Here is a 26,301-nt window from a genome sequence, read left to right as displayed (position 1 = left end):
CTATAAAACTGTGACGGCCCTGGCCAGGTGCGGTGGCAGCTCACGCCTGTAATCCCAGCACTTTGGGAGGCCGAGGCGGGCGGATCATGAGGTCAAGAGATCAAGACCATTCTGGCTAACACAGTGAAACCCCATCTCTACTAAAAATACAAAAATTAGCCAGGCGTGGTGGCAGGCACCTGTAGTCCCAGCTACTCGGGAGGCTGAGGCACTCTAGCCTGGGAGACAGAGGCCAGGCGTGGTGGCTCACGCTTGTAATCCCAGCACTTTGGGAGGCCGAGGCGGGCGGATCACGAGGTCAGGAGATCGAGACCACGGTGAAACCCCGTCTCCACTAAAAAAAAATACAAAAAAATTAGCTAGGCGTGGTGGCGGGCGCCTGTAGTCCTAGCTACTCGGAGAGGCTGAGGCAGGAGAATGGCGTGAACCCGGGAGGCGGAGCTTGCAGTGAGTTGAGATCGCGCCACTGCACTCCAGCCTGGGTGACGGAGCGAGACTCTGTCTCAAAAACAACAACAACAACAACAACAACAACAAAAAACCTGCAACGGCCCCTGAGTCTGCTGTATGGACACTCAAATGGCAGTTACAGACATTTCTCGGCCTTACCCTCATTCTGACTCTAGGATAATTCTTAGATTGTATCCCACACAACAGTGACTTGTACCTATGTTCATCTTTATGTATTTACCACCTCATAGTAATTATTTGCATTCATTTTTATCTTACGACACTCAACTGTTTGATTCTTCTAGTGGGACATTTAAAGGATGTGAGAAGACCTTGGTCGTCTCAAACACATCTGTATTTGCTCATGGAATAAATCCAGATGCTACCTAAAGCCAAGCTAGTACCTGAGCTTGTTTCTGAGATCAAAGGGAATTATCAAAATGTGAAACAGCTTCTGCCTGACAATTCTGTTATCTTTTACTTTAATAGGCAATTAATACTTGTCAGCCTGGATATTTTATTTCCAGTATCATGCTAAAAATCTTGTGTGACTCTTTTATTTCTTGACATGCACACATATATGGATCAAAAATTATGTACACCTAGAAAAATGGACTCTAAGCAAAAATGGAAAACATGTTTCCATGAGCTTAGATTTCCTGGTATATTACTCCTAAACCTAAGGTAGAAGTAATGCATTGTTCACTTACATGCCCACTTTTCTAACCCAAGCTAAGGGCTGAAAAAAGAAACTCAGAACAGTCCCAAGTAAATATGGGAAAAACCATAGCTGTGATAAAACCTAAGATTTCTCAGAAATAGTTTTAAGTGGGAAGCCTCTAATCCTACCTGGACAGTGCTTTCCTGTGGGTTTCTCAGCATGAGTCCAAACCTCACAAAGCACCTTCAAAGTCTGGGCTACCCAGTATCACAAGTATAGCAGTAGGTCCGATAGCTGGATACAGGGGCCAAGGAAACAATGAAAAAACCCAATCAAGGACCAGATGCTGAGACTTCGCCTTGTGTTCCACAGTTGGAAGAATAAGCAGTTGGACCCTAGGTAGTTTTCCGCTTCTTGGCAGATGGCCGCTCAAATACATCTCGTACTCCAGCTGCCTTTTGTTTGAAGAACTTTGTGTTCTGGGCACTCTCTTGGCCCCAAGCTGAGTCAAAGGAGGTGGTATCTTGATCCACAAGGTGAGTGTATTTGGTGCGGCCTGAGCGTCCAAAGTTCTTGACCTGAGGGAAGGATGGATGATGAGTTATACCACCAAATAAACCATGCCTCAGCTATCAATACATCACTTTTCTCTGTCATGTTATTAAGGTTCCCCATACCTGCATGACTTTAGGAAGAATGGTTTTATTGAAATGATCCTCCAGGGTAGGAGCGCTGAAATCTCTCTTGTATACTTCTTCATCCTCATCCTGTATAAAAAAATCTTATCAATCTTGTGGCTTTATTTCCTATATATTCAAACCACAAATTTATTAAACTCTACAAGGAGGGATACAGAGAAAGCAGAGGGTATTGGGCCTTTCTTCAAGAGCTTACATCTAGTTGAAGAGATGACATTCTTTTTTTTTTTTTTCTGAGACGGAATCTCGCTCTGTTGCCCAGGCTGGAGTGCACTGGTGCGATATTGGCTCACTGCAACCTCCGCCTCCCGGGTTCAAGCAATTCTCCTGCCTCAGCCTCCCGAGTAGCTGAGGCTACAGGCGCATGCCACCACACTCGGCTAATTTTTTGTATTTTTAGTAGAGACGGAGTTTCACCGTGTTAGCCCAGATGGTCTCGATATCCTGATCTTGCGATCTTCCCACCTTGGCCTCCCAAAGTGCTGGGATTACAGGTGTGAACCACTGCGCCCAGCCGAGATGACATTCTTTTTCCTTTGTTGTATTTCTCCCTTTTTTTTCCCCCTGAGACACAGTCTCATTCTGATGTCCTGATGTCCAGGCTGGAGTGCAGTGGGGTCATTACTGCTCACTGCAGCTTTGACCTCCCAGGATCAAGCGATGCTCTCACCTCAGCCTCCTGAGTAGCTGGGACTACAGGTGCATGCAACTATGCCTAATTTTCTCCTTGAGGTGTCTTGAAGGTTGGCTTATTCTCTCTGCACTCAATGTGTTTGTTTACTCATATGACTTCAACTCTGCATAGGCCTCTCAAATCTCCAAATCCTGGATTTTTTTACTGGCTTTCTTATATTGTAAGTTGGATATTTTATTGGGACTTGAAACTCACGTCTAAAGTGAAAACCATTTATTAATACCTAACCTTTCCATATCAACCTCTTCTCTTTAACTTTTCTGTTAGTAGGACCAGCATACTCTTCGATTACCTAGATTCAAAACTGAGTAAAACCTCTGTGTGCATTCAATCAGTTGCCACATCTTACAAACTCTTACTACCTGGGTTATTAGTTTTCCTCTACTATCAGTCTTACATACTGTCATTGCATTGATGTTTCTAGACTGTAACTAATTATAATCTTTGCCTCGCTCAAAAACTTCAATGGTTCTCTATTAAATGAATACAACACCGAGGCTGGGCGCAGTGGCTCACACCTGTAATCCCAGCACTTTGGGAGGCCAAGGCGGGTGGATCACGAGGTCATGAGTTCAAGACCAGCCTGACCAACATGGTGAAACTCTGTCTCTACTAAAAATAAAAAAAACACTAGGCCTGGTGGCACGCACCTGTAATCTCAGTTACACAGGAGGCCAAGGCAGGAGAATCACTTGAACCCGGGAGGTGGAGGTTGCAGTGAGCTGAGATTGTACCACCGCACTCCAGCCTGGGCAACAGAGCGAGATTCCATCTCAAAAATAAATAAATAAATAAATACAACTCCTCTGTTTAGTAATCAAGGCCAAACATTATACAGCCTTAATCCACCTTTTCAGTTCTCTTTGCCACTTCCCTTCACAGCTGATGCTTTCTGCCTCCACTCCTGCTGGTCTCCACCTGGAATGTCTTCCCAGCACTGACTGTCAAAAAGTCTATACATCTTGGCTGAGCACAATAGCTCACGCCTGTAATCCCAGCACTTTGGGATACTGAGGTGGGCACATCGCCTAAAGTCAGGAGTTCAAGACCAGCCTGGCCAACATGGAGAAACCCCTCTCTACTAATACAAAAACTAGCTGGGCGTGGTGGTACACGCCTGTATTCCCACCTACTTGGGGGACTGAGGCAGGAGAATTGCTTGAACCCGGGAGGTGGAGGTTGCAGTGAGCTGAGATCGCGCCACCGCACTCAAGCCTAGGCGACAAAAAAAAAAAAAATTATACATTTTTTAAATTTTTTTTTTTTTTTTTTTTTTTTTTGATACAGAGTCTTGCTCTGTCGCCCAGGCTAGAGTGCAGTGGTGTGATCTTGGCTCACTGCAAGCTCCGCCTCCCAGGTTCACACCATTCTCCTGCCTCAGCCTGCCGAATAGCTGGGACTACAGGCACCCGCCACCACGCCTGGCTAATTTTTGTATTTTTAGTAGAGACGGGGTTTTACCATGTTAGCCAGGATGGTCTCAATCTCCTGACCTCGTGATCTGCCTGCCTTGGCCTCCCGAAGTGCAGGGATTACAGGTGTGAGCCACCGTGCCCGGCCCAAAATTATACATCTTAAATGCTTAAATGTTACAACCTTTATGTCAACTCTTTCAATCTTCTACCAAATATAACATCTCTCTAGTCAGAACCCCTACAGTACTTTACTCTTACTTATGTTACAGTGATTATGTATTCTTGCTAACAGTGCTAAACAGTGACCTTTGCATAGTACATGCACTATAGGTTACTTACTCAATGAAATAAACAACATTAGTAAGGCTGGATGCAGTTGCTCTTGCCTATAATCCCAGCACTTTGGGAGGCCAAGGTGGGAGGAGAGTTTGATCCCAGGAGTTTGAGACCAGCCTGGGCTACATAGCAAAACCCATCTCTACAAAATAAAAATTAGGTGTGGTGGCACACACCTGTAGTCCCAACTACTCAGGAGGCTGAGGCAGGAGGATTGCTTGAGCCCAGGAGAATGAGGCAGCAGTGAGCCATGACTGCACCACTGCACTCTAGCCTGAGTAATAGTAGTATTACAATGCTGTGATACAGATTTATAAACACATATGCTGAAGGAATTAAAAATAGCAGTATCTTGTTTAAGAAAGACTTTTTAAAAAAAATTTATTTTCAGACAAAGTCTTGGTCAGCCACCCAGGCTGCAGTGCAGTGGCACGATCATGGCTGACTGCAGCCTCAACCTCCCGGGCTGAAGCAATCCTTCCACCTCAGCCCCTTGATACGTTGACACTACAGGCACGGACCACACCCCGCCTAATTTTTATATTTTTTGTAGAGATGGGGTTTTGCCATGTTGCCCAGGCTGAACTCCTGGGCTCAAGTGATCTGCTGGCCTTGGCCTCCCAAAATGTTAAGATCACAGGCATTAGCCAATGTACGCGGCCCACCAAAGGACTTTCACATACACTTTTCTTATGTACCTTAACTAGCAATGAACTGTTTCTCTAAGAAGCTTGATTATTAAAGCTGCGAACTGCTTAAGCAAAGAAAGTTTATGACTGAAGCAGTACAAGAAGTAATTCATAATCTCCACTGAATAGTAAGCTACATCTGCTGGAAAACTACGTAAGTAAACACTTCCTGCTAATCAGATAGACCTGAAACTGATTTTGGAGGGTGGCAGGGAAGCCACCACTGAAGTTTTTTTTTTTTTGAGACGGAGTCTTACTCTGTCGCCCAGGCTGGAGTGCAGTGGCGCAATCTCGGCTCACTGCAAGCTCCACCTCCCGGGTTCACGCCATTCTCCTGCCTCAGCCTCTCCGAGTAGCTGGGACTACAGGCGCCCGCCACCGCGCCCAGCTAATTTTTTTTGTTTTGTATTTTTAGTAGAGACGGGGTTTCACCGTGGTCTCTGTCTCCTGACCTCGTGATCCGCCTGCCTCGGCCTCCCAAAGTGCTGGGATTACAGGCTTGAGCCACCGCGCCCGGCCGCTGCCACTGAAGTTTTAACAGCATCTGCAGTGAAAGGCAGGAATTTAGTTGCTGTGGGGATATTTAGAATTTGCCACATGGCACTTGAAAAAGCTAGTCTAGTTTTTCGTACAAACTGCTTTAACATTAGGAAATAAACCATACAGGGTTAACAGATTGCTATTTTGATCTTAGTCTTTATATGAAAAAGATGATGGCACTCCATCTAATGGTTAGATAATAAACCATTCTTTTGGTTAGTTACTCTTGGGTACTGTCAGTTCAGAATGAAGTGAACTGACTTTCTGCCACCCAAAAGTGAATTAATGTAAAGCTATTTGCAGAGTTTGGTTTTCACATAACCAAAACTTCTCATTCAGCTATGAAAGAATGACAAATATGTTATGTGGAGGACCTAATTAGTCCACTATCTATACAGATCACTTCTCTATTTCATTTCCTCAATTTATCTAAGGCTGGGGACGATGGCTCATGCCTGTATTCCTAATACTTTGGGAGGCTGAGGTGGGAGGATTGCTTGAGGCCAGAAGGTCAAGACCAGCCTGGGCAACATAGGGAAACCTGGTCTTTACGAAAAATTTTAAAAAAATAGCCAAAAAAAAAAAAAAAAAAGCCAAGCATGGTTGTTGCATGCCTGTAGTCCCAGCTACTCTGGAGGCTGAAGCAGGTGTATCCCTTAAGCCCAGGAGGGCAAGGTTGCAGTGAACTATAATTGCACCACCGTACCCCCGCCTGGGTGACAGCGAGACTCCGTCTCTTAAAAAAAAAAAAAAAAAGTCTATTACATCATTTCCTCTTTTTGAGAGTTGGGGCCAAAAGAGAGAACAGTTGATGCTACTTCTATAATCCAATTGCTGATGCTTTTCTCTGAGTTTATATTGTCCAGAAGGAAAAAGCAAATGAGAAAGCTGACCACTGGCAAGTGGAAATAACATTCCAGAATATTCTTGAAGAGAAAAATAATTCAAAGTTTCTGAGTTATTCCTACTGCCCAATTTTCTGACTCTCTTTTCACTTCTTACCATGAAGAAGGCACCCCGGTGATAATACTTCTGTAAGAACTTGTATTTGCCCTTAACAGCTTTGTTGGTAATGACTTTGCCATTTGCCCGAAGTTCAGCTCTCCTCTCTTCCTCAGTCAGGTTTCGCATGCGTTCAATTTCTGCTTTCTCCTTCTCAAGCCTGTCCAGGGAGCAAAACAATTTATTGGTACTGTTACAGCTTCAGAAAGACCAAATTATTTGAAAATAACAGTCCCATGTCATTTCAAGTATTAGTCACCTTCTTTAATTTTAGTCATTGCCTATTAGGAATCAAGATCAGGAGCTCAATAAACAAACAGGTGAGTTAGTCTTCATTATGTTTGCTAGACTAGGTATTGCCAACTTCCAAAAGTTGATTCTAGCCCTTCTGACGTTCAGACATACTATTACTGCTGGGTTTTGCAACATTACAAATTCTCTTTCCCTAAAAGGTCTTCTTAGCTTTAAAAAAAAAAAATCAGTGAATTTAAAATAACTGTCTGAGGCTTCGCTGGTATTCCTTTATGTAAGTGTATCATAATCATATAGGTGCTTGCATGTCATAAACCAAAGATTACCATCAGTAATTAGATTGCAGTAACTTTTTTTTTTTTTTTTTTGTGAGACGGAGTCTTGCTCTGTCGCCCAGGCTGGAGTGCAGTGGCACGATCTCAGCTCACAACAACCTCTGCCTCCCGGGTTCAAGCGATTCTCTTGCCTCCGCCTCCCGAGTAGCTGGGAATAACAGCCACACACCACCACACCCAGCTAATTTTTGTATTTTAGTAGAGATAGGTTTTCACCATGTTGGCCAAGCTGGTCTTGAACTCTCAGCCTGAAGTGATTTGCCTGTCTCAGCCACCCAAAGTGCTGGGATTATGGGTGTGAGCCACCATGCCCAGCCTAGAATTATCTATTGATGGTTTCCTTTGTAATCTGGGATTACCCTCTCATACCTAGTAATTTACAGGAATGAGTGATGCAGCTCAGAAATGATTCTGCTGGGGCCGGGCGTGATGGCTCATGCCATAATCCCAGCACTTTGGGAGGCCAAGGTGGGTGGATAACCTGAGGTCATGAGTTCGAGACCAGCCTGACCAACATGGTGAAACCCTGTCTGTACTAAAAATACAAAAATTAGCCAGGCATGGTGGCGCATGCCTGTAATCCCAGCTACTTGGGAGGCTGAGGCAGGAGAATCACTTGAACCTGGTAGGCGGAGGCTGCAGTGAGCTGAGATGGTGACACTTCACTCCAGCCTGTGTGAAAAGTGAAACTCCATGTCAAAAAAAAAAAAAAAAAAAAGATTCTGCTCCAACATAGTGTAGATTATTCAAGTGCCACAAATTCTTCCCCTCACAGTATGTATGCCCCTTTTCAAAAAGTATGACTTTGCTGCTCCTCCTCTCCAGAGGTGGGGTCTGTTTCTCCACCTGCTTAAAGCTAGGATGGCCTTGTGACTTGCTTTAACCAATATGTGGCAGGATCGATGTATGAGTTCTGGAACCGACGTGTCAGAAGACCTTGCTCTCTTAGAATGGTGCCCTGAGACTGCTATGTAAGGAAGCCAGTCTAACCCAGTGAAGGATAAGTGAGGCATCCTAACTGATAGCCACCACCTACTACTAGACATGTGAGTGAAGCCCTTTTAAGTTTCTAGCTCAGTCAACCTTCCAGCTGGATGCAACTACGTAAGTGAGCCCAGGTGAAATCAATAGAGGAACTGTTCAGCCAACCTCCAAAATTGTGAAAAGTAATAAATTGTTGTTTCAAGTCACTCAATTGTAGGTTGGGTTGTACACAAGAAGAGATAACTACTAACAGTTACTAATTTTTGTGTCTTCTAGGAAACTAAAGGGAGCGCTGGCTGGCACTCTATTATGGACACGCATTGACGAAGTGTTTCTCTTCCCTGATTTCACTGTAACAAGTGAAACTCATATTCCAATTATAGGAAACTCACCCAGCAGCAAGAACTCTGAAGGTGGCTAGAATGGAACTCACAGTAGGTAATGAGTCTCAGAGCTATCCTGCTAGAAACCTGTTCCATTAGCAGCATTAACTCTAGGCTCATCTTTTTACTCACGCTTCTCGATCTTCTCTGTCCCTCTTGATTCTTTTTAGCTCTCGAACTTTCCATGCCTCATATTCCTCCTCATCATTTTCATCATCAGTATTGAGTGCATCCAATGCAGCTAGGGATCGCTTGTTCTCTTCCAGCTCTTTCTTGGTTTCCTCTTCGACAATCTGGATAGGGAGAACAATTCAGCTTGGACTTCCTCACTCTCCTCAGACAAACCTGATTACACTATTTCTTTCTTTTTTTTTTTTTTGAGACGGAGTCTCGCTCTGTCACCCAGGCTGGAGTGCAGTGGCGCAATCTCGGCTCACTGCAAGCTCCGCCTCCCGGGTTCACGCCATTCTCCTGCCTCAGCCTCTCCAAGTAGCTGGGACTACAGGCGCCCGCCACCACGCCCGGCTAATTTTTTGTATTTTTAGTAGAGGCGGGGTTTCACCGTGGTCTCGATCTCCTGACCTCGTGATCCGCCCGCCTCGGCCTCCCAAAGTGCTGGGATTACAAGCATGAGCCACCGCGCCCGGCCTACACTATTTCTTGTACTCAATCTTTGCAACCACTCCCCAGTACCTTGAGTGTGTACTTGCGCCTCTCCTCAGCCATGCGTTTTGCTTCCTGCTCCAGCTCCTTCTGTTTCAATGCTTCGGCTTCACGTTCTTGAACTGTCACTCGGTCCTTCCTGCATCACAGAGATCCCGTTAATTGCCCAAAGTCCTTAGAGTAGAGTGCTTTGTTCCCCTAGACCTAGTCCCATCCAAATCAGATAAAAACCAAACAATCTTTGGCTCTATTATTTTCAAAGAGCAAAAAATGTTGAGTCATCCCAGGTCCTTTTTTTTTTTTTTTTTTTTTGAGACAGAGTCTCACTTGTCGCCTAGGCTGCAGTGCAGTGGTGTGATCTCGGCTCACTGCAACCTCCGCCTCCTGGTTCAAGCAGTTCTCTGCCTCAGCCTCCCAAGTAGCTGGGATTACAGGAGTCTGCCACCACACCTGGTTAATTTCTTTGTATTTTTAGTAGAGATGAGGTTTCACCATCTTGGCCAGGCTGGTATTCAACTCCTGACCACCTGATCCACCTGCCTCAGCCTCCCAAAGTGCTGGGATTACAGGCGTGAGCCACCGTGCCCAGCCATCATCCCAGGTCTTTAGAGGACTAAAGTCATGTTCATCTTTGAGAACTGCCTGGACAGCAAAGAACCTACTGGCCTGTAAGCAGTAGGATTTCTAGCCATGAGGAAAGGAATAGGAATTTGCTCGTTGAGTTTAATTTTGTGCTTAAAAATATATGGCCTTGGCTCAGCGCGGTGGCTCATGCCTGTAATACCAGCACTTTGGGAGGCTGAGGAGGGTGGATCACCTGAGGTCGGGAGTTCGAGACTAGCCTGACCAACATGGGAAAACCCCCTCTCTACTAAAAATACAAAATTAGCCAGGCGTGGTGGCGCATGCCTGTAATCCCAGCTACTTGGGAGACAGAGGCAGGAGAATCGCTTGAAACCGGGAGGTGGAGGTTGTGGTGAGCCGAGATCATGCCATTGCACTCCAGCCTGGGCAACAAGAGCGAAACTCTGTCTCAAAAAAAAAAAAAAAAAGGCCTTGGACAGATATGTGCTCTATAACTGAAAAAAGAGATGTGAAAACAAACTCAGGTTCTCTGCTAACACTAAGATATTCCTCAGCAGCTAGTCTGCCAAGGCTAGAGCACTAGCAAAAGCACTTTCACTCAGTGTTTAGATTTCAGAATAGCACGACAGAAAACAGACTTTTGTCTCCACGCCTGGAAAGTGGTAATTAAGTGGATTCAGATCTGGCTTGTGAGATACTTACTTTCGAATGAAGACTGGCTTAAGGCGAGGCTCCATCTCATCTTCACTGTCTGTGTACTCTTCATACTCAGACTCTGATTCTGACTCCTCTCCAGAACGACCCTCATCTTCCACTTCCATGACTTCCATCTCTTCATTTTTTCTCTCCTGTGCTCGCTGACGCATCATGCCACGCCGCCTCTCTATTTCCTATCAAGTCATATATATAAGCCAGTCAGTCAAATGGCCTATGGCTTTTTGTTCGTCTCATCAAACACAACAAATTCAAATGTAAAAAAATACAACTTAGTATCATTCTATTTTTAATCCTATCCCTACAAACAAGGAACATGATCAGAGTCCTGCCAAAGCAGTGATCTCATGTTTTTTTTTTTTTTTTTTTTTTTTGGGACAGAGTCTTGCTCTGTCGCCCAGGCTGGAGTGCAGTGGCGCAATCTCGGCTCACTGCAAGCTCCGCCTCCCGGGTTCATTCTTCTGCCTCAGCCTCCCGAGTAGCTGGGACTACAGGCGCCTACCACCTTGCCCGGCTAATTTTTTTTTGTATTTTTTTTTAGTAGAGACGGGGTTTCAGCGTGGTCTCAATCTCCTGACCTCGTGATCCGCCCGCCTCAGCCTCCCAAAGTGCTGAGATTACAAGCGTGAGCCACCGCGCCTGGCCGATCTCATGTTTTTAAGGCTTCAACAAATGAGCACTGGCATCAACTTTTTCTTATATCCAGAAAAAAACTTCCCATGTTCCTTTATCATACCTCATCATCAATTTCCTCCTCCTCTTCTTCACTGCTATCTTCTCGTTCCATGCGCCAAGCATCTCCTTCTACTTCCGAGTCACTCTCTCCTACCACTTCAGGTTCCACTATTTTTCGATGTCGAGCCAATCTGAAAAACAGTATCTCCAAATGTAACACCAATGTCATAAAAATGAAGTAGCATCAACCGCATTTCCATAGCCACAGAGCACATTATGTTTGCCTTCATTAATACTGAAGTTTTTTTTTTTTTTGAGGCAGGGTCTTGCTCTGTCGCCCAGGCTGCAGTGCAGTGGTGCGATCTTGGCTCACTGCTACCTCTGCCTCCCAGGCTCAAGTGATCCTCCCACCTCAGCCTCCTGAGTAGCTGGGACTATAGGCGTGCCACCACACCTGGCTAATTTTTGTATTTTTTGTAGAGACGGGGTTTAACCATGTTGCCCAGGCTGGTCTTGAACTCCTGGACTTAGGCAATCTGCCCGCCTCAGCCTCTCAAAGTGCTGGGATTACAGGTGTGAGCCACCATGTCCATCCAGTATTAAAGTATTGAGGTGGGGGGAACTGAGGTACAGATTAAAGAAACTAAACTAGGATGTCAGAGCAAATAATCAAGTTGGGCCTGAAATATTAAACGTATGTTGAGGCATCCTGGGGCACCACAGCAAGCCAGCAAACTCATAGGGATGCATTGGGATTTTTTTTTTTTTTTGAGACAGAATCTCACTCTGTCACCCAGGCTGAAATGCAATGGTGTGATCTTGGCTCACCACAACCTCCACCTCCCAGGTTCAAGTGATAATCCCTGCCTCAGCCTCCCGAGTAGCTGAGATTACAGGCACATGCCACCACACCCGGCTAATTTTTTTATTTTTAGTAGAGATGGGGTTTCGCCATGTTGGCCAGGCTAGTCTTGAACTCCTGACCTCAGGTGATCCGCCTGCCTAGGCCTCCCAAAGTGCTGGGATTACAGGTGTGAGTCACCGAGCCCGGCCTGCATTGGGATATTTTTTATAGCTCAAGATAATTCAGTTTCAACATTAAGTCACACTACATTCCTTTCGAGAATATCGTATCTTTGTGAAACTGGGTTTCGGTGGCTGCTGTGATAAAAAGTAAAAGAAAGTATAGTGTGAAAATCAACATAAAACAAGACATAAAAAAGTGACAGTGCTGCTTCCAAGGTTTGAAAGGCTGTCAGTGTCCAACAGGCACACAGATTCCACTAGTAACTATGGTTATGTGAGAATGAATAAAAGTGTTTTTTTCCCCATGGGCACTGTAACTTTTTTTTCTTTTCTTTTCTTTTTTTTTTTTTTTTTGAGATAGAGTCTCGCTCTGTCACCCAGGCTGGAGTGCAGTGGCGTGATGTCGGCTCACTACAATCTCTGCCTGCCAGGTTCAAGCAATTCTCTGCCTCAGCCTCCCAAGTAGCTGGGATTACAGGTGCCCACCACCACGCCTGGCTAATTTTTTTGTATTTTTAGTAGAGATGGGGTTTTACCAAGTTGGCCAGGCTGGTCTTGAACTCCTGACCTCGTGATCCACCCACCTCGGCCTCCCAAAGTGCTAGGATTACAGGTGTGAGCCACCGTGCCTGGCCATGGGCACTGTAATTTTCAAGTGGCAAAGTTATTAGGACATAAATACTTAAGTTACTTGGCTCTAACTACTTAATACCTAAAATAAACACAACTGTTTTGGCCCAAGAGCTCTGTGAAAAAACTCCTGGGACAATTATGAACAGTGAAAGTTCAGGACCCCTGGCCTACTTTATAAAGTAATGTCTCAATCAATATATAACATACAAAATCCCTCACTGGGAGGCTCTCTTTCTACCATGAGACCTTTATGAGGTCTTTTCTCCTACTTCAGTGTCATTTCCCCTTATTAGCATTTAGAATAAGGAGATGTATAAAATCAATTTAGCAAAGTTTATAAAACATCTTTGTGCTAAAAAGACTCCCCTCAACAGCCAATTAATGGTCTGTGTTTTCTATTCCCATAAGGAGTTGAGTAGGTCCTCTAGGCCAGAAGTAACCTGCTGTTTTCTGAAGTTGCCACTTTGTAACTTTGGTCATGTAACTTTCTTAGCCCCTTTGTGCTCTTGGTTTCTTCCTTTTGTGAAATGGGGATAATAGCACCTATTTCATAAAGTTATTGTATGGATTACAAGAATTAGCAAATGTACTCTACTTGGTAGTACTATTCAAGTATTAGCTATTATTATTATTATTAAGCTGTAGAGGTTCATGTTCAAGTAAACCACAATCATAGACATTACCTCTCTTCCACATCTTCACTAATACGGTTCTGTAAACGCCGTAGCCGGGGGTCACTGGATGAATCCTCCTCCTGTTCCTCAGGCTCTGCTTCTTGTTCTTTGGCTTTCTTAATGAACTGAAATTCCTCATCCTCCTCATCTGAGGACTCCATAGGGGCATAGTCTGGCCTTTTCCCGGACACATAACGCTTTACCTTCACTTTTTCCATTGAAATCTCACCTGGGCGAGAAAGGTAACTTATGTTTCAGTAGCCTCTTTCTCAATGTGCTTCAACCCATCATGGCCTTTGCAAATAGAGCCTTTTATTCATAGTAGACAAGAGTCTAAGCTGGAGAAGAAGAGAGCCACTACCCAACCATCTATTCATCTAATGGTGTTTTCCTACAAAGGCCAAGTCATGAGACTGCACTCTTGTGAAAGCCAACACTGATGATAATGAGGCTTACCTTGAGTACGATGAAGTGGGGGAACGTAGGCAGTGAAACAGTAGAAAAAAGTCCCCCCCAAAAAGGCAGACTGCATCCATCACAAATTCACGGTATCCCACCTCAACTACACCCTTAAACAAATTATTTGTAACAGTGCCCAGCACATAGTAAGGGTAATTTCTGCAGGAAAATAAAACTAAAATGCTGCTCAGGCATTCTTGTAGTTCCCTCTGGAATTTCCATGGCAGCCTTTATAACATATTGCCACATGACTCAATATTCTAATCTTACCTATTTCTACCTTATTTTCCTTTACTTTATGTGTTATCAAACATGCAAGAGTATGTAATCTCTTACAAATACAATTCTTTTTTTTTTTTTTTTTTTTTTTTTTTTTTTGAGACGGAGTCTCACTCTTTCGCCCAGGCTGGAGTGCAGTGGCGTGATCTCGGCTCACTGCAACCTCTGCCTCCCGGGTTCAAGTGATTCTCCTGCCTCAGCCTCCTGAGTAGCTGGGACTACAGACGCGTGCCACCACGCCCAGCTAATTTTTTGTATTTTTAGTAGAGATGGGGTTTCACCATATTAGCCATGATGGTCTCGATCTCCTGACCTCATGATTCGCCCACCTCGGCCTCCCAAAGTGCTCGGATTACAGGCGTGAGCCACAGCACCCAGCCTACAAATACAAACAATTCTAGTGAACAAAGAGAGACAGTGAAAACTAACCAACTTATTTTATGAGTATAACCTTGATAACCAAATTGGACAGTTCAAAGGAAAACTTTAGGTGGATTTCACTCACAAACACAAATACAAAAATACTAAATAACGTAAAAGCAAATTTATCCCGGCAATATAAAAACCACCAAAAAAAAAAAAAACAAAAACCTGAAACAAAAAAAACTCCTAAGCCAACACAATTTATTAGAATTTAGCCCAAGACTAGAAGGACAGTTTGACCTTACAAAATTAATGAGGGGGCCAGGTGCGGTGGCTCATGCCTGTAATCCCAGCATTTTGGAAGGTTGAGGCAGGAGGATTGCTTAAACCCAGGAGTTCGAGACCAGCCTGGGTTTAGACCTCATCTCTACTAAAAATAAAAAAAATTACCCGGCCATGGTGGTATAGATCTGTGGTCCCAAGCTACATGGGAGGCTGAGGTGGGAGAATCACTGGAGCCCAGGAGGTTGAGGCTGTGGCAAGCCATGACCACACCAAGGCACTCACTTCAGCCTGAGTGATAGAGTGAGACCCTGTGTCAAACACAAAAATATATATTGCTGGGCACAGTGGCTCATGCTTGTAATCCCAGCACTTTGGAAAGCCAAGGTGGGCAGATCAGTTGAGGCTAGGAGTTCAAGACCAGCCCGGTCAACATGGCAAAACCCCGTCTCTACTAAAAATACAAAAATTAGCCAGGCATGGTGGCACACACTTGTTAATCCGAGCTACTCAGGTGGCTGAGGCAGGAGAATCACTTGAACCTGGAAGGTGGAGGTTGCAGTGAGCTGAGATCGTGCTATTGCACTCCTGCCTGGGCAACACAGTAAGACTCTGTCTTTAAAAACAAAACAAAACAAACAAACAAAAAAATTCCAAAAAAAAATGTATATAGATAGATAAACAATGGGAGGGAAGCAATATACTATTTTTACTTTTTAAAATTTTATTTTTGTCTTTTTTTTTTTTTTTTTTTTGAGACAGAGTCTTGCTCTTTCGCCCAGGCTGGAGTGCAGTGGCGCAATCTCGGCTCACTGCAAGCTCCGCCTCCCGGGTTCACGCCATTCTCCTGCCTCAGCCTCTCCCAGTAGCTGGGACTACAGGCGCCCGCCACCACGCCCGGCTAATTTTTTGTATTTTTTAGTAGAGACGGGGTTTCACCGTGGTCTCGATCTCCTGACCTTGTGATCCGCCCGCCTCGGCCTCCCAAAGTGCTGGGATTACAAGTGTGAGCCACCGCGCCTGGCCGATTTTTGTCATTTTTTAAAAGGTAGAGAAAGGGTCTTGCTATGTTGCCCAAGCTGGCCCTGGACTCCTGGCCTCAAGTGATCCTCCAGCCTCAGTCTCCCAAAGTGCTAAGATTATAGGTGTGAGCCATCTCTCCTAGCCTACTATTTTTTAAAGTCACATTTTAAAAAAATAATAGATACAGCAGACTTTATACTTAATGATAAAACAATAGAACCATTCTATTTATTTATTTATTTATTTACTTATTTTTTGAGATGGAATCTCACTGTGTTGCCCAGGCTGCAGTGCAGTGGCATGATCTCGGCTCACTGCAACCTCCGCCCCCTGGGTTCAAGCAATTCTCCCTGCCTCACGCTCCTCAGCAGCTGGGATTACAGGTACCCACCACCATGCCCAGCTAATTTGTGTATTTTTTAGTAAAGACAGGATTTCACCATGTAGGCCAGGCTGGTCTTGAACTCCTGACCTCAGGTGATCTGCTGGCCTCAGTATCATAAAGTGCTGGGATTACAGGTGTGAGCCACCGTGACTGGCCAGAAGCATTCTCTTTAAAAATCAGTGGGCATCCAGCTGGGCGTGGTGGCTCCCGCCTGTAATCCCAGCACTTTGGGAGGCCAAGGCAGACGGATCACAAGGTCAGGAAATTGAGAACATCCTGGCTAACACAGTGAAACCCCATCTCCACTAAAAATACAAAAAAATTAGCCGAGCATGGTGGCAAGCGCCTGTAGTCCCAGCTACTTGGGAGGCTGAGGCAGGAGAATGGCGTGAACCTGGGACATGGAGCTTGCAGTGAGTGAGATAGTGCCACTGCACTCCAGCCTGGGCAACAGAGCAAGACTCCGTCTCAAAAAAACAAAAACAAAAATAAAAAATTAGCCGGGTGTCGTGGCACCCATGTGTAGTCCCAGCTACTCGGGAGGCTGAGGCAGGAGAATGGCGTGTACCCCGGGGTGCGGAGCCTGCAGCCAGCCGAGATTGTGCCACTGCACTCCAGCCTGGGTGACAGCGAGACTCTGTCTCAAAAAAAAAAAAAAAAAAAGAACAAGATGCCCAGCACTGGCCGGATGCAGTAGCTCTACGGTGAGCCAAGATGGAGCCATTGCACTCCAGCTTGGGCAACAAGAGTGAAACTCTTTCTCAAAAAAAAAAAAAAAAAAAAAAAAAAAAGCCCAGCATCACTAGTAATCAGGGGAATGCAAATTAGAATAATGAGATACCATTTCACACCTGTTAGATTGGGCAAAAAATGTAAAAATCTGATACAACCAAGTGTGTAGATGATGAATATATGGGAAATAAAGCTCTTAGGTTCTCGAAGTTTTTTTTTTTTTTTTTTTTTTTTCTGAGACGTCTTGCTCTGTTGGCCAGGCTGGAGTGCAGTGGTGTGATCTTGGCTCAATGCAACCTCCGCCTCCCGGGTTCAAGCGATTCTCCTGCCTCAGCCTTCCAAGCAGCTGGGATTACAGGCATGCGCCATCACACCCGGCTAATTTTTGTATTTTTAGTAGAGACAGGGTTTCACCATGTTGGCCAGGCTGGTCTCAAACTCCTGACCTCAGGTGATCCACCCGTCTCGACCTCCCAAAGTGCTGGGATTACAGGCCTGAGGCATTGCGCCCAGCCTTTGTTTTAAGAGACAGGGTCTTGATCTGTTGCTCAGGCTGGAGTATAATGGCACAATCATAGCTCATTGCAGCTTTGAACTTTCGAGCATAAGTGATCCTCCTGCTTTGGCTTCCCCCAAGTAGCAGGAGCACATCACTACATCCCGCTAATTTGTAATTTTTTTTTTTTTTGAGACGAAGTCTTGCTCTTGTCCCCCAGGCTGGAGTGCAATGGTGCGATCTCGGCTCACTGCAACCTCCGTCTCCTGAGTTCAAGTGATTCTCCTGCCTCAGCCTACCGAGTAGCTGGGATTACAGGTGCCTGCCACCATGCCTGGCTAATTTTTGTATTTGTAGTAGAGACGGTTTCACCACGTTGGCCAGGTTGGTGTCAAACTCTTGACCTCAGGTGATCCACCCGCCTCAGCCTCCCAAAGTGCTGGGATTACAGGCGTGAGCCACCGCGCCAGGCCCTAATTTTTATTTTTATTTTTTTGCGGAGATTGGTGTGAGGGGGGTCTCGCTATGTTGCCCAAGCTAGTCTTGAACTCCTGGCCTCAAGTGATCCTCCTGCCTCAGCCTCCCGAAGTGCTGGGATTACAGGTGTGAGCCACTGTGCTCCACAAATTCTTATGTTCTTACAACTTGCTTTGGGGAGCAATTGGCAACAGGTACTAAATAAAGCTAGTATTGGCTACAGAATGACAATTGCAAAACTTTCTTTTTTTTTTCTTTTTTTGAGACAGAGTCTCACACTGTGGCCCAGGCTGGAGTGCAATGGTGCCATCTCTGCTCACTGCGACCTCCACCTCCAGGGTTCAAGCAATTTTCCTGCCTCAGATTCCCAAGTAGCTGGGATTACAGGCACCCACCACCATGCATGGCTAATTTTTTGTATTTTTAGTAGAGATGGGGTTTCGCCATGTTGGCCAGGCTGTCTCGAACTCCTGACCTCAGGTGTTCAGCCCGCCTCAGCCTCCCACAGTGCTGGGTTTATGGGCATGAGACACCGTGCCTGGCCGCAGCACTTTTTTAAACAACGGGACAACCACCTGCCGCTCAGTAGGGAATAAACTGTGGATTACAGTTTATTTTATACAATGGAATTCATAAGCTGTTAAGATGAATGAATTAGATGTATAGGGATCCAAAGATAATTCTCAAAAGCCATGTTGAGACTAGACATGGCGGCATCTACTTGGGAGGCTGAGGCAGGAGGACAGCCTGAGCCCCAGGAGTTCGAGTCCAGCCTGGGCAGCATAAGCAGACTTCTATGGACAGCAAAAGAGGGACTGTATCCCGCACAATGCCCTGCCAACAGGCATTCTCTATCTATCTATCTAGTCTGATAGTATATACATATTCTGATATATACTTAAGTTCCTAATTATTAGATTAATAATATACTTAAGTTCCTAAGTAATTACACTAATACATAAATTCTAGTAATTATATGTAATTAGTGATATTATATTCTAATCATAATATATATTAGACTAATACATATATTCTAGCATATATGTATTAGACATATATATTCTGATAGATACTTAAGTTCCTAAGTACCTAATATTTTTATATATGTAATATGGATTATATATATGTAACATTAGTCTAAGGAATTTGTGGCGGCTAAGAGAAGTGCTTGCTGAATACGAGAGCAGGCCACAGGAACAAGATCGGATGCAAGCGGGTGGGGGTGGAAAGATCGAAGAATCTGGGAGCCAGATCTTAAGAGCTGGCGGGGTTAGAGTGGTCTGTCCGGGAGAGGTCTGGAGGTTGCTGGAGCCGGAAGGGGTTAAAATTCGACTGGGAAGAGGGTGTCAGCACCGTACCTTTCTCATTGCGAACCGGGACGGCCCCAGCCGTAGACTGAATGGGCGGTTGCTTCATGAGAGCGCTTGGGACCGACATGTTGATGGCAGCTACGGTGACTCCCGAAACTTGACTAATTCCAAACAGTGAACACCAACAACGTCAACGAAGAGAAGAAATTCCTTCCACCTAAGTCCACGAACACAGCTGCGCGACTGATAAAGAAACTACTTACGGCTGAGCTAGATAAACCGGAAATACGTGACGAGAGGATTGTGGGATGGTGGAGGACGTTTGGGCGCCCACAGCTAGGAAGTTGAGTCGGTTTCTGCGCATGCTCATTGGCTGCCGGCATGTCCTCTACGTCGCAGAATTTGGAAGCCGCTTTTGGCGGGAAATTTTGCTTCCTTTGGGCTTTGCTGTTAGGACCTTGCGGTGAGGAAGGTTCGAATGAAAGATTTTACGTGTTAGCTTGGTTTGAAGCCAAGAACGGTATAGTGAATAAGAAACTCAGGCGACAGTGAGTTACTGTTTGTCTGGCTTGTTGAAAGCTCAGAAGAAGTTGAGTTTGATGGAACAAAAATCTTGCCAGTAGTATCTGATTAGCTTAGTTCATAAGGCCAGGGTGGGCTGTGGTGCGGTATTTGGTGTCACAGGGCAGGTGGTGCAGATTTAGGCCAGTGACCAAAAAAAAAAAAAAAATCTCCCGAGGTCCCTGGGACATTGCCTGCCTGAAATCCCAAAACTCCACTTTTAGGCTTTCAGGTTTTTCCAGTTTCTGGAAACTACCTATTAAAATACATTCCTGGCTGGAAAATGTTTGTATTTAAATATCTAAGTAATTATTATTCTTTTGAGACGGTCTTCTTCTGTCACCCAGGCTGGAGTGCAGTGGCTCGATCTCGTCTCACTGCGGTCTCCACCTCCCGGGTTTAAGCAATTCTCGTGCCTCAGCCTTCTGATTAGCTGGGATTACAGGCGCCCGCCACCACGCCCTGCTGATTTTTGTATTTTTGGTATTTTTGTTGGCCAGGCTTAAGGGATCCGCCCACTCCGGCCTCCCACAGTGCTGAGTGTTGGCGTGTGCCACCACTCCCGGCTAATTTTTGTATTTTTAATAGAGGTGGGGTTTCGCTATGTTGCCCAGGCTGGTCTTGAACTGCTGACCTCAGGTGATCCACCTACCTCGGCCTCCCCAAAGTTCTGGGATTACAGATGTGAGCCACCACAGCCGGCCTATTTAAGAACTCTTTAAGGACTTACAGGATAATAACAGAAGCAGCTCCAATTTACAAGCTGAGTTGTGTTAAAATATATATGCTAACTGGAAAGTCAGGACACATTTCACAGTAGAAAAGACTTTATAACTGCGAGGGAGACAAGGGACAGTAGGAACAAAGTCTTGAAGTCCAGAAACAGTATGCATTATACAGGACACCATGAAAAGTTTGGTTTTATCAGTAATTTTTGAGTCATGAGGGGCCTTGAAGTTGCTGTTAATATGATTAACCCAAATTACTTCACCTGTGTTCTACAACTGGGCCTTGAGTGGGAGAAGAAATGAAACTGGACAAGTCTCAGGCAAGGAACAGTGTGGGACCCAATTAAGCAACCAAGGAAACAGTTTTGGGCTAGAAGGAACCTTAAAAAGAATAGCCAGAATCTTATTTTATTATTATTTATTTTATTTATTTAGTTAATTTTTTTTTTTGAGACGGAGTCTTGCTCTGTCACCCAGGCTGGAGTGCAGTGGCACAATCTCGGCTGACTGCAAGCTCTGCCTCCTGGGTTCGCGCCATTCTCCTGCCTCAGCTTCCGGAGTAGCTGGGACTACAGGCACCCGCCACTGCGCCCGGCTAATTTTTTGTATTTTTAGTAGAGACGGGGTTTCACCTTGTTAGCCAGGATGGTCTCCATCTGCTGACCTCGTGATCCGCCCGCCTCGGCCTCCCAAAGTGCTGAGATTACAGGCGTGAGCCACCGCGCCCGGCCAATATTATTATTTATAAAAGAGACAGGGTCTTGCTCTGTTGCTCAGGCTGGAGTTCCGCACAATCACAGCTCTCTGTGACCTCATCCTTCTAGGTTCAAGCCATTTTCCCACCCCTGCCTTCCGAGTAGCTGGGACTACAGACGTACAACACCACGCCGGGCTAATTTTTGTATTTTTTGTAGAGATGGGGTCTCACTATGTTGCCCAGGCTGGTTTGGAACTCCTGGGCCCAAGTGATCCATTCCTCTCGGTCTCTCAAAGTGTTGGGATTACAGGCGTTAGCCACCGCTCCTGGCCTATCAATGTTTTTCAAAGCGATATCCCAGTACCACCAGAATAAAAATCACCAGTCCAAGGTAAAAATGTCAGTTAAGCCCCAGGAGATCCCTAAAGAATTTGAGTCTACGGCTTTAAGACAGCCTTTTTTTTTTTTTTTTTTTTTTTTTTTTGAGACGGAGTCTCACTCTTGTTGCCCTGGCTGGAGTGCAGTGGCGCGATCTCGGCTCACTGCAACCTCTGCCCCCTGGGTTCAAACAATTCTGCCTCAGCCTCCTGAGTAACTGGGATTACAGGCACGCTCCACCACCCCCGGCTAATTTTTGTAATTTAGTAGGGACGGGGTTTCGTCATGTTGGCCAGGCTGGTCTCAAAGTCCTGACCTCAGGTGATCCGCCCGCCTCAGCCTCCCAAAGTGTTTGGGATTACAGGCGGGAGCTACCGCGCCCGGCCAAGGCGGCCTTCTTAAGAAGCGCGCGTAAAACCCCAACTTCCGGCTCTGGCTCTACGGCCGCTGGGGATCTGAGTAGGCTCCTCCCCGCCCTGGCCCCGCCCCTCCCGGCCTCCCGCCGCAATCTTGGCGGGAAGGCGCCGGCAGCTAAGAAGCCGAAAGATGTCCAGGTCGGGCGCGGCGGCTGAGAAGGCGGACTCCAGACAGCGACCCCAGATGAAGGTGAGAAACGGACTGGTGCTTACAGGTGTGCTCCTGCCTCGGTTTTTGTGAGGGTTATGCTGGACACAGGCTCGGGAGGTCGAGGGCACCTCGCACCGGGGGTAGGCGGGGGATCCCTGCCCTGAGGCCTTCAGCTTTGACGAAAGGTTCTTATCAATAACCCTAGAAAGAGTGGGAGAGTCACATCTGGGATTCCCTTTCTTCAACCTTCTGCGTTTGCTTCTGCCACAGTTATGATCGGCTTCACACTCTTTAATTCCAGACAATTCGCAGCTGACAGTTGGGGTATTTGCCTCAGTCACAAATGCTAGTTATTATTATTATTGGTATGGAAAACTCTTACGGGCAAATGTGCCCAGTAAGTGAATTCTATTGAGGTTAAGGTTAGTGAATTACATATCTAGATTTTGGAGGGGAAAATAAGTTTTCTTACAGGGCGTCAATTTGGAGTTATTTATTTTTTTGAGCCTAAGTCTCACTCTTGCCCAGGCTGGAGGGCAGTGGTGTGATCTTGGCTCTCTGCAGCCTCCGTCTCCCGGGTTCAAGCGATTCTCCTGCCTCAGCCTCCTGAGTAGCTGGGATTACAGGCGTGTGCCACTACACCCAGCTAATTTTTGTATTTGTAGTAGAGACGGGGTTTCATCATGTTAGCCAGGATGGTCTCGATCTCCTGACCTCGTGATCCGCCCGACTCGGCCTCCCAAAGTGCTGGGATTACAGGCGTGAGCCACCGCACCTGGCCTCAATTTGGATTTATGTTGTCATTGTGAAATGGGAATTATTAGATCTGTTGGGGATCCTGTAAGAAAAGGCACAGGACTTGGAATTCTAACATTCTGTTTTATTTTATTGACCTGAATAGGTAAATGAATATAAAGAAAATCAAAACATCGCTTATGTGTCTCTGAGACCAGTACAGACTACAGTTTTAATAAAAACAGCTAAGGTCTATCTTGCCCCCTTTTCACTCAGTAATTACCAGCTAGACCAGCTTATGTGCCCCAAATCCCTATTAGAAAAGAATTCTAACAATGAAGTGGCATGTAAGAAGACTAAAATAAAGAAAACTTGCAGAAGGATTATACCTCCAAAGATGAAAAACACATCTTCCAAGGCAGAATCCACGCTGCAAAATTCATCCTCAGCTGTTCATACTGAAAGTAACAAGCTACAACCCAAGAGAACGGCAGATGTGATGAATCTCAGTGTCGATGTGGAAAGTAGTCAGGATGGAGACAGTGATGAAGATACCACACCAGGCCTGGTAAGAACTTAATTAGTAGCTTGTTCTAGTTTCTCTTTTTTGAAATTTGAAGTTCTGATAAATCGAAGTTTTTCAAGGATCTCTCTGGTACAAACAAATTATTTCATCATCTAATGTAAGTATAAATGTAATAATAAATTTTTATTATTTTTAAGGTTTAACAAATAACTTCCTTGGGTTATTTTTGCTCTTGCTGTTGACGTGTCAATGAAAGGATCGACTTAATCTTTACTCTGCTTCCCTTTTTCTTTCTCTAAACTAACTGCATATATTTTTGGGTTTAGTCATACTTTATGGTGCCTTGCTCACCTTTACATATTTATGTACAGTATATCAGAAGTCATCAGTTTATGGGACATGGTATTGACTGACCTTTGATATCAGGGTAGGGAAACATAAATTGATTATATGGATGTGTTGAATAATATTTCCTTTAAATGCAAAAGGAGACAAATGACAGGGTAGATAAGATACATGAGAAACACATTTGTTCTATATAATTCCAATCAATTTAAGGAATTTGGTGTGTAAATTTTTTTTTCTTTTGGATATGGAGTCTCGCTCTGTCGCCCAGGCCAGAGTGCAGTGACACTATTGGCTCACTGCAACCTCGGCCTCCCAGGTTCAATAGATTCTCCTGCTTCAGCCTCCTGAGTAGCTGGGATTACAGGTGCGCTCCACCACACCTGGCTAATTTTGTGTTTTTAGTAGAGACGGGGTTTCACAATGTTTGTCAGGCTGGTCTCTAACTCCTGACCTTGTGATCCACCCGCCTCAGCCTCCCAAAGTGCTGGGATTACAGGGGTGAGCCACTGCGCCCAGCCTGGTCTGTAATTCTTTTGGCTTCTACTGCCTACCAGGAGGGCTGTGCTCCATTCAAAGTGACAAATTTTAACTGGACAAGATAAAACATACGTAGCACATGACACAATGTTGCTGGAACTCAGAACAGAAAATGATAGTAGGGAAAGGGAGATGCTATAATCCAAGGCTTATTGTTATGAAATAGAAGTTTGGTTTATGCTTTCTCATCCCAGAGTTAACCAGCACTCATAGTGGGACAGCATGGGGTGAGTATTAAATGAATTGGACTTGGGGTTGAGAGCCTAGCATGGCCACTTCTTTTTTTTTTTTTTTTTTTTTAGACGGAGTCTTGCTCTGTCGCCCAGGATGGAGTGCAGTGGCGTGATCTCGGCTTACTGCAAGCTCCTCCTCCTGGGTTCACGCCGTTCTCCTGCCTCAGCCTCCTGAGTAGCTGGGATTACAGGCGCCCGCCACCATGCCTGGCTAATTTTTTATGTTTTCAGTAGAGACGAGGTTCTGCCGTGTTCGCCAGGATGGTCTCGATCTCCTGACCTCGTGATCCGCAAGCCTCGGCCCCCCAAAGTGCTGGAATTACAGGCGTGAGTCATGGCGCCTGGCCTAGCACGGCAACTTCTAAGAAACCTTGTTCCTGTAAGCAAATCACCTTAGGAGATTGGATAAAATCTGTGGTTCTCAAACTTTAGGCTATATCAGAATTACCTGGAGAGTTTGTTAAAACTCCATTGCAGGGCCCCACCAACAGTTTCTGATTCAGAAGTTGGGGCATACAATTTGCATATCTTTTTTCTTTTTCTTTCTTTCTTTTTTTTAATAGAGATGTTGGTGGGGTGGGGGGTGGGAGGTGTTGCCCAGGCTGGTCTTGAGCTCCTGAGCTCAACCAATCCTCCCACCTCAGACTCCCAAAGTGCTAGGATTATAGGCTTGAGCCACCACACCCAGCCCAATTTGCATATTTAACAGTTTCCTAGAGATGCTGATGTTGTTAGTCCAAGACTGCACTTTGAGAACCACTGGATTAGGTTATCCCTTTGGCCTCTTAGACTGCAAGATTCTGCAGAAGCCGGGCGCGGTGGCTCACGCCTGTAATCCCAGCACTTTGGGAGGCTGAAGCAGGCCGATCACCTGAGGTCGGGAGTTTGAGACCAGCCTGACCAACATGGAGAAACCCCGTCTCTACTAAAAATACAAAATTAGCCGGGCGTGGTGGCACATGCCTGTAATCCCAGCTACTAGGGAGGCTGAGGCAGGAGAATCGCTTGAACCTGGGAGGCAGAGGTTGTGGTGAGCCGAGATCGTGCCATTGCACTCCAGCCTGGGCAACAAGAGTGAAACTCCGTCTCAAAAAAAAAAAAAAAAAAAATTCTGAAGAATACAAGGTAAATATAAAGCAGACTTTAGTTTGATGTAATGAAATAGGTCCGTTAATAGAGTTGCTCCTAAAGAAAAAAAAATTAAAAATAAAAAAAAAGAGGTGGACAGATCACCTGAGATCAGGAGTTCCAGATCAGCCTGCCCAAAATGGTGAAACCCCATTTCTACTAAAAATACAAAAATTAGGCTGGGCATGGTGGTTCATGCCTGTACTCCCGGAACTTTGGGAGGCCGAGGTGGGTGGATCACTTGAGATCAGGAGTTGGAGACCAGCCTGGCCAACATGGTGAAACCCCGTCTCCCCTAAATATAACAAATATTAGCCAGGCATGGTGGTGGGCACCTGTAGTCCCAGCTACTCGGGAGGCTGAGTCAGGATAATTGCTTGAACTCAGGAGGTGGAGGTTGCAGTAAGCCGAGATCACGCCACTGCACTCCAGCCTGGGCGACAGAGTGAGACTCTGTCCCCACTTTCCCCCACCAAAAAAAAAAGAAAATATAAAAATTAGCCAGGCGTGGTGGCAGTTGCCTGTAATCTGAGATACTCGGGAGGCTGAGATGGGAGAATCGATTGAACCTAGGTGGTGGAGGTTGTAGTGAGCCGAGATCAGGCCACTGCACTCCAGCCTGGGTGACAGAGCAAGACTCTTGTTTTA

The 26,301-nt window shown here is 45.4% G+C and overlaps 2 protein-coding genes across 4 annotated transcripts in view; one reads left to right on the top strand and one right to left on the bottom strand.

Annotated features, from left to right (window-relative positions):
* Positions 1 to 947: 947 nt before the first annotated feature.
* On the bottom strand, positions 948 to 19,555 carry MFAP1 (microfibril associated protein 1). The gene is made up of 9 exons (XM_055276878.2): positions 19,264 to 19,555; positions 13,419 to 13,638; positions 11,138 to 11,267; positions 10,390 to 10,577; positions 9,133 to 9,241; positions 8,572 to 8,732; positions 6,486 to 6,645; positions 1,789 to 1,878; positions 948 to 1,689 (listed from the first exon to the last, which is right to left on the bottom strand). Exons 1-9 carry the CDS (start codon positions 19,340 to 19,342, stop codon positions 1,507 to 1,509), a joined length of 1,320 nt encoding a protein of 439 aa, XP_055132853.1. The 5' UTR covers positions 19,343 to 19,555; the 3' UTR covers positions 948 to 1,506.
* A 1,404-nt stretch (positions 19,556 to 20,959) lies between these two features.
* The window catches only part of WDR76 (WD repeat domain 76), a 47,874-nt gene continuing 42,532 nt past the window's right edge, over positions 20,960 to 26,301 (top strand). The window contains exons 1-2 of one of the 3 annotated variants that reach the window (XM_055276837.2): positions 20,960 to 22,185; positions 23,048 to 23,449. In XM_055276837.2, the coding sequence (XP_055132812.1) occupies positions 22,126 to 22,185; positions 23,048 to 23,449 (462 nt within the window). In that variant the 5' untranslated portion in view covers positions 20,960 to 22,125. Of the gene's footprint in view, positions 22,211 to 23,047; positions 23,450 to 26,301 lie in introns of all 3 variants that reach the window. The other 2 variants (XM_055276839.2, XM_063639496.1) reach the window with 2 other exon arrangements.

This window comes from Symphalangus syndactylus, chromosome 5 (assembly GCF_028878055.3).
Source record: "Symphalangus syndactylus isolate Jambi chromosome 5, NHGRI_mSymSyn1-v2.1_pri, whole genome shotgun sequence".
NCBI lineage: Eukaryota > Metazoa > Chordata > Mammalia > Primates > Hylobatidae > Symphalangus > Symphalangus syndactylus.
The sequence above is the reverse complement of the archived record's forward strand: the minus strand, read 5'-3'. Positions and strand labels throughout refer to the sequence as shown.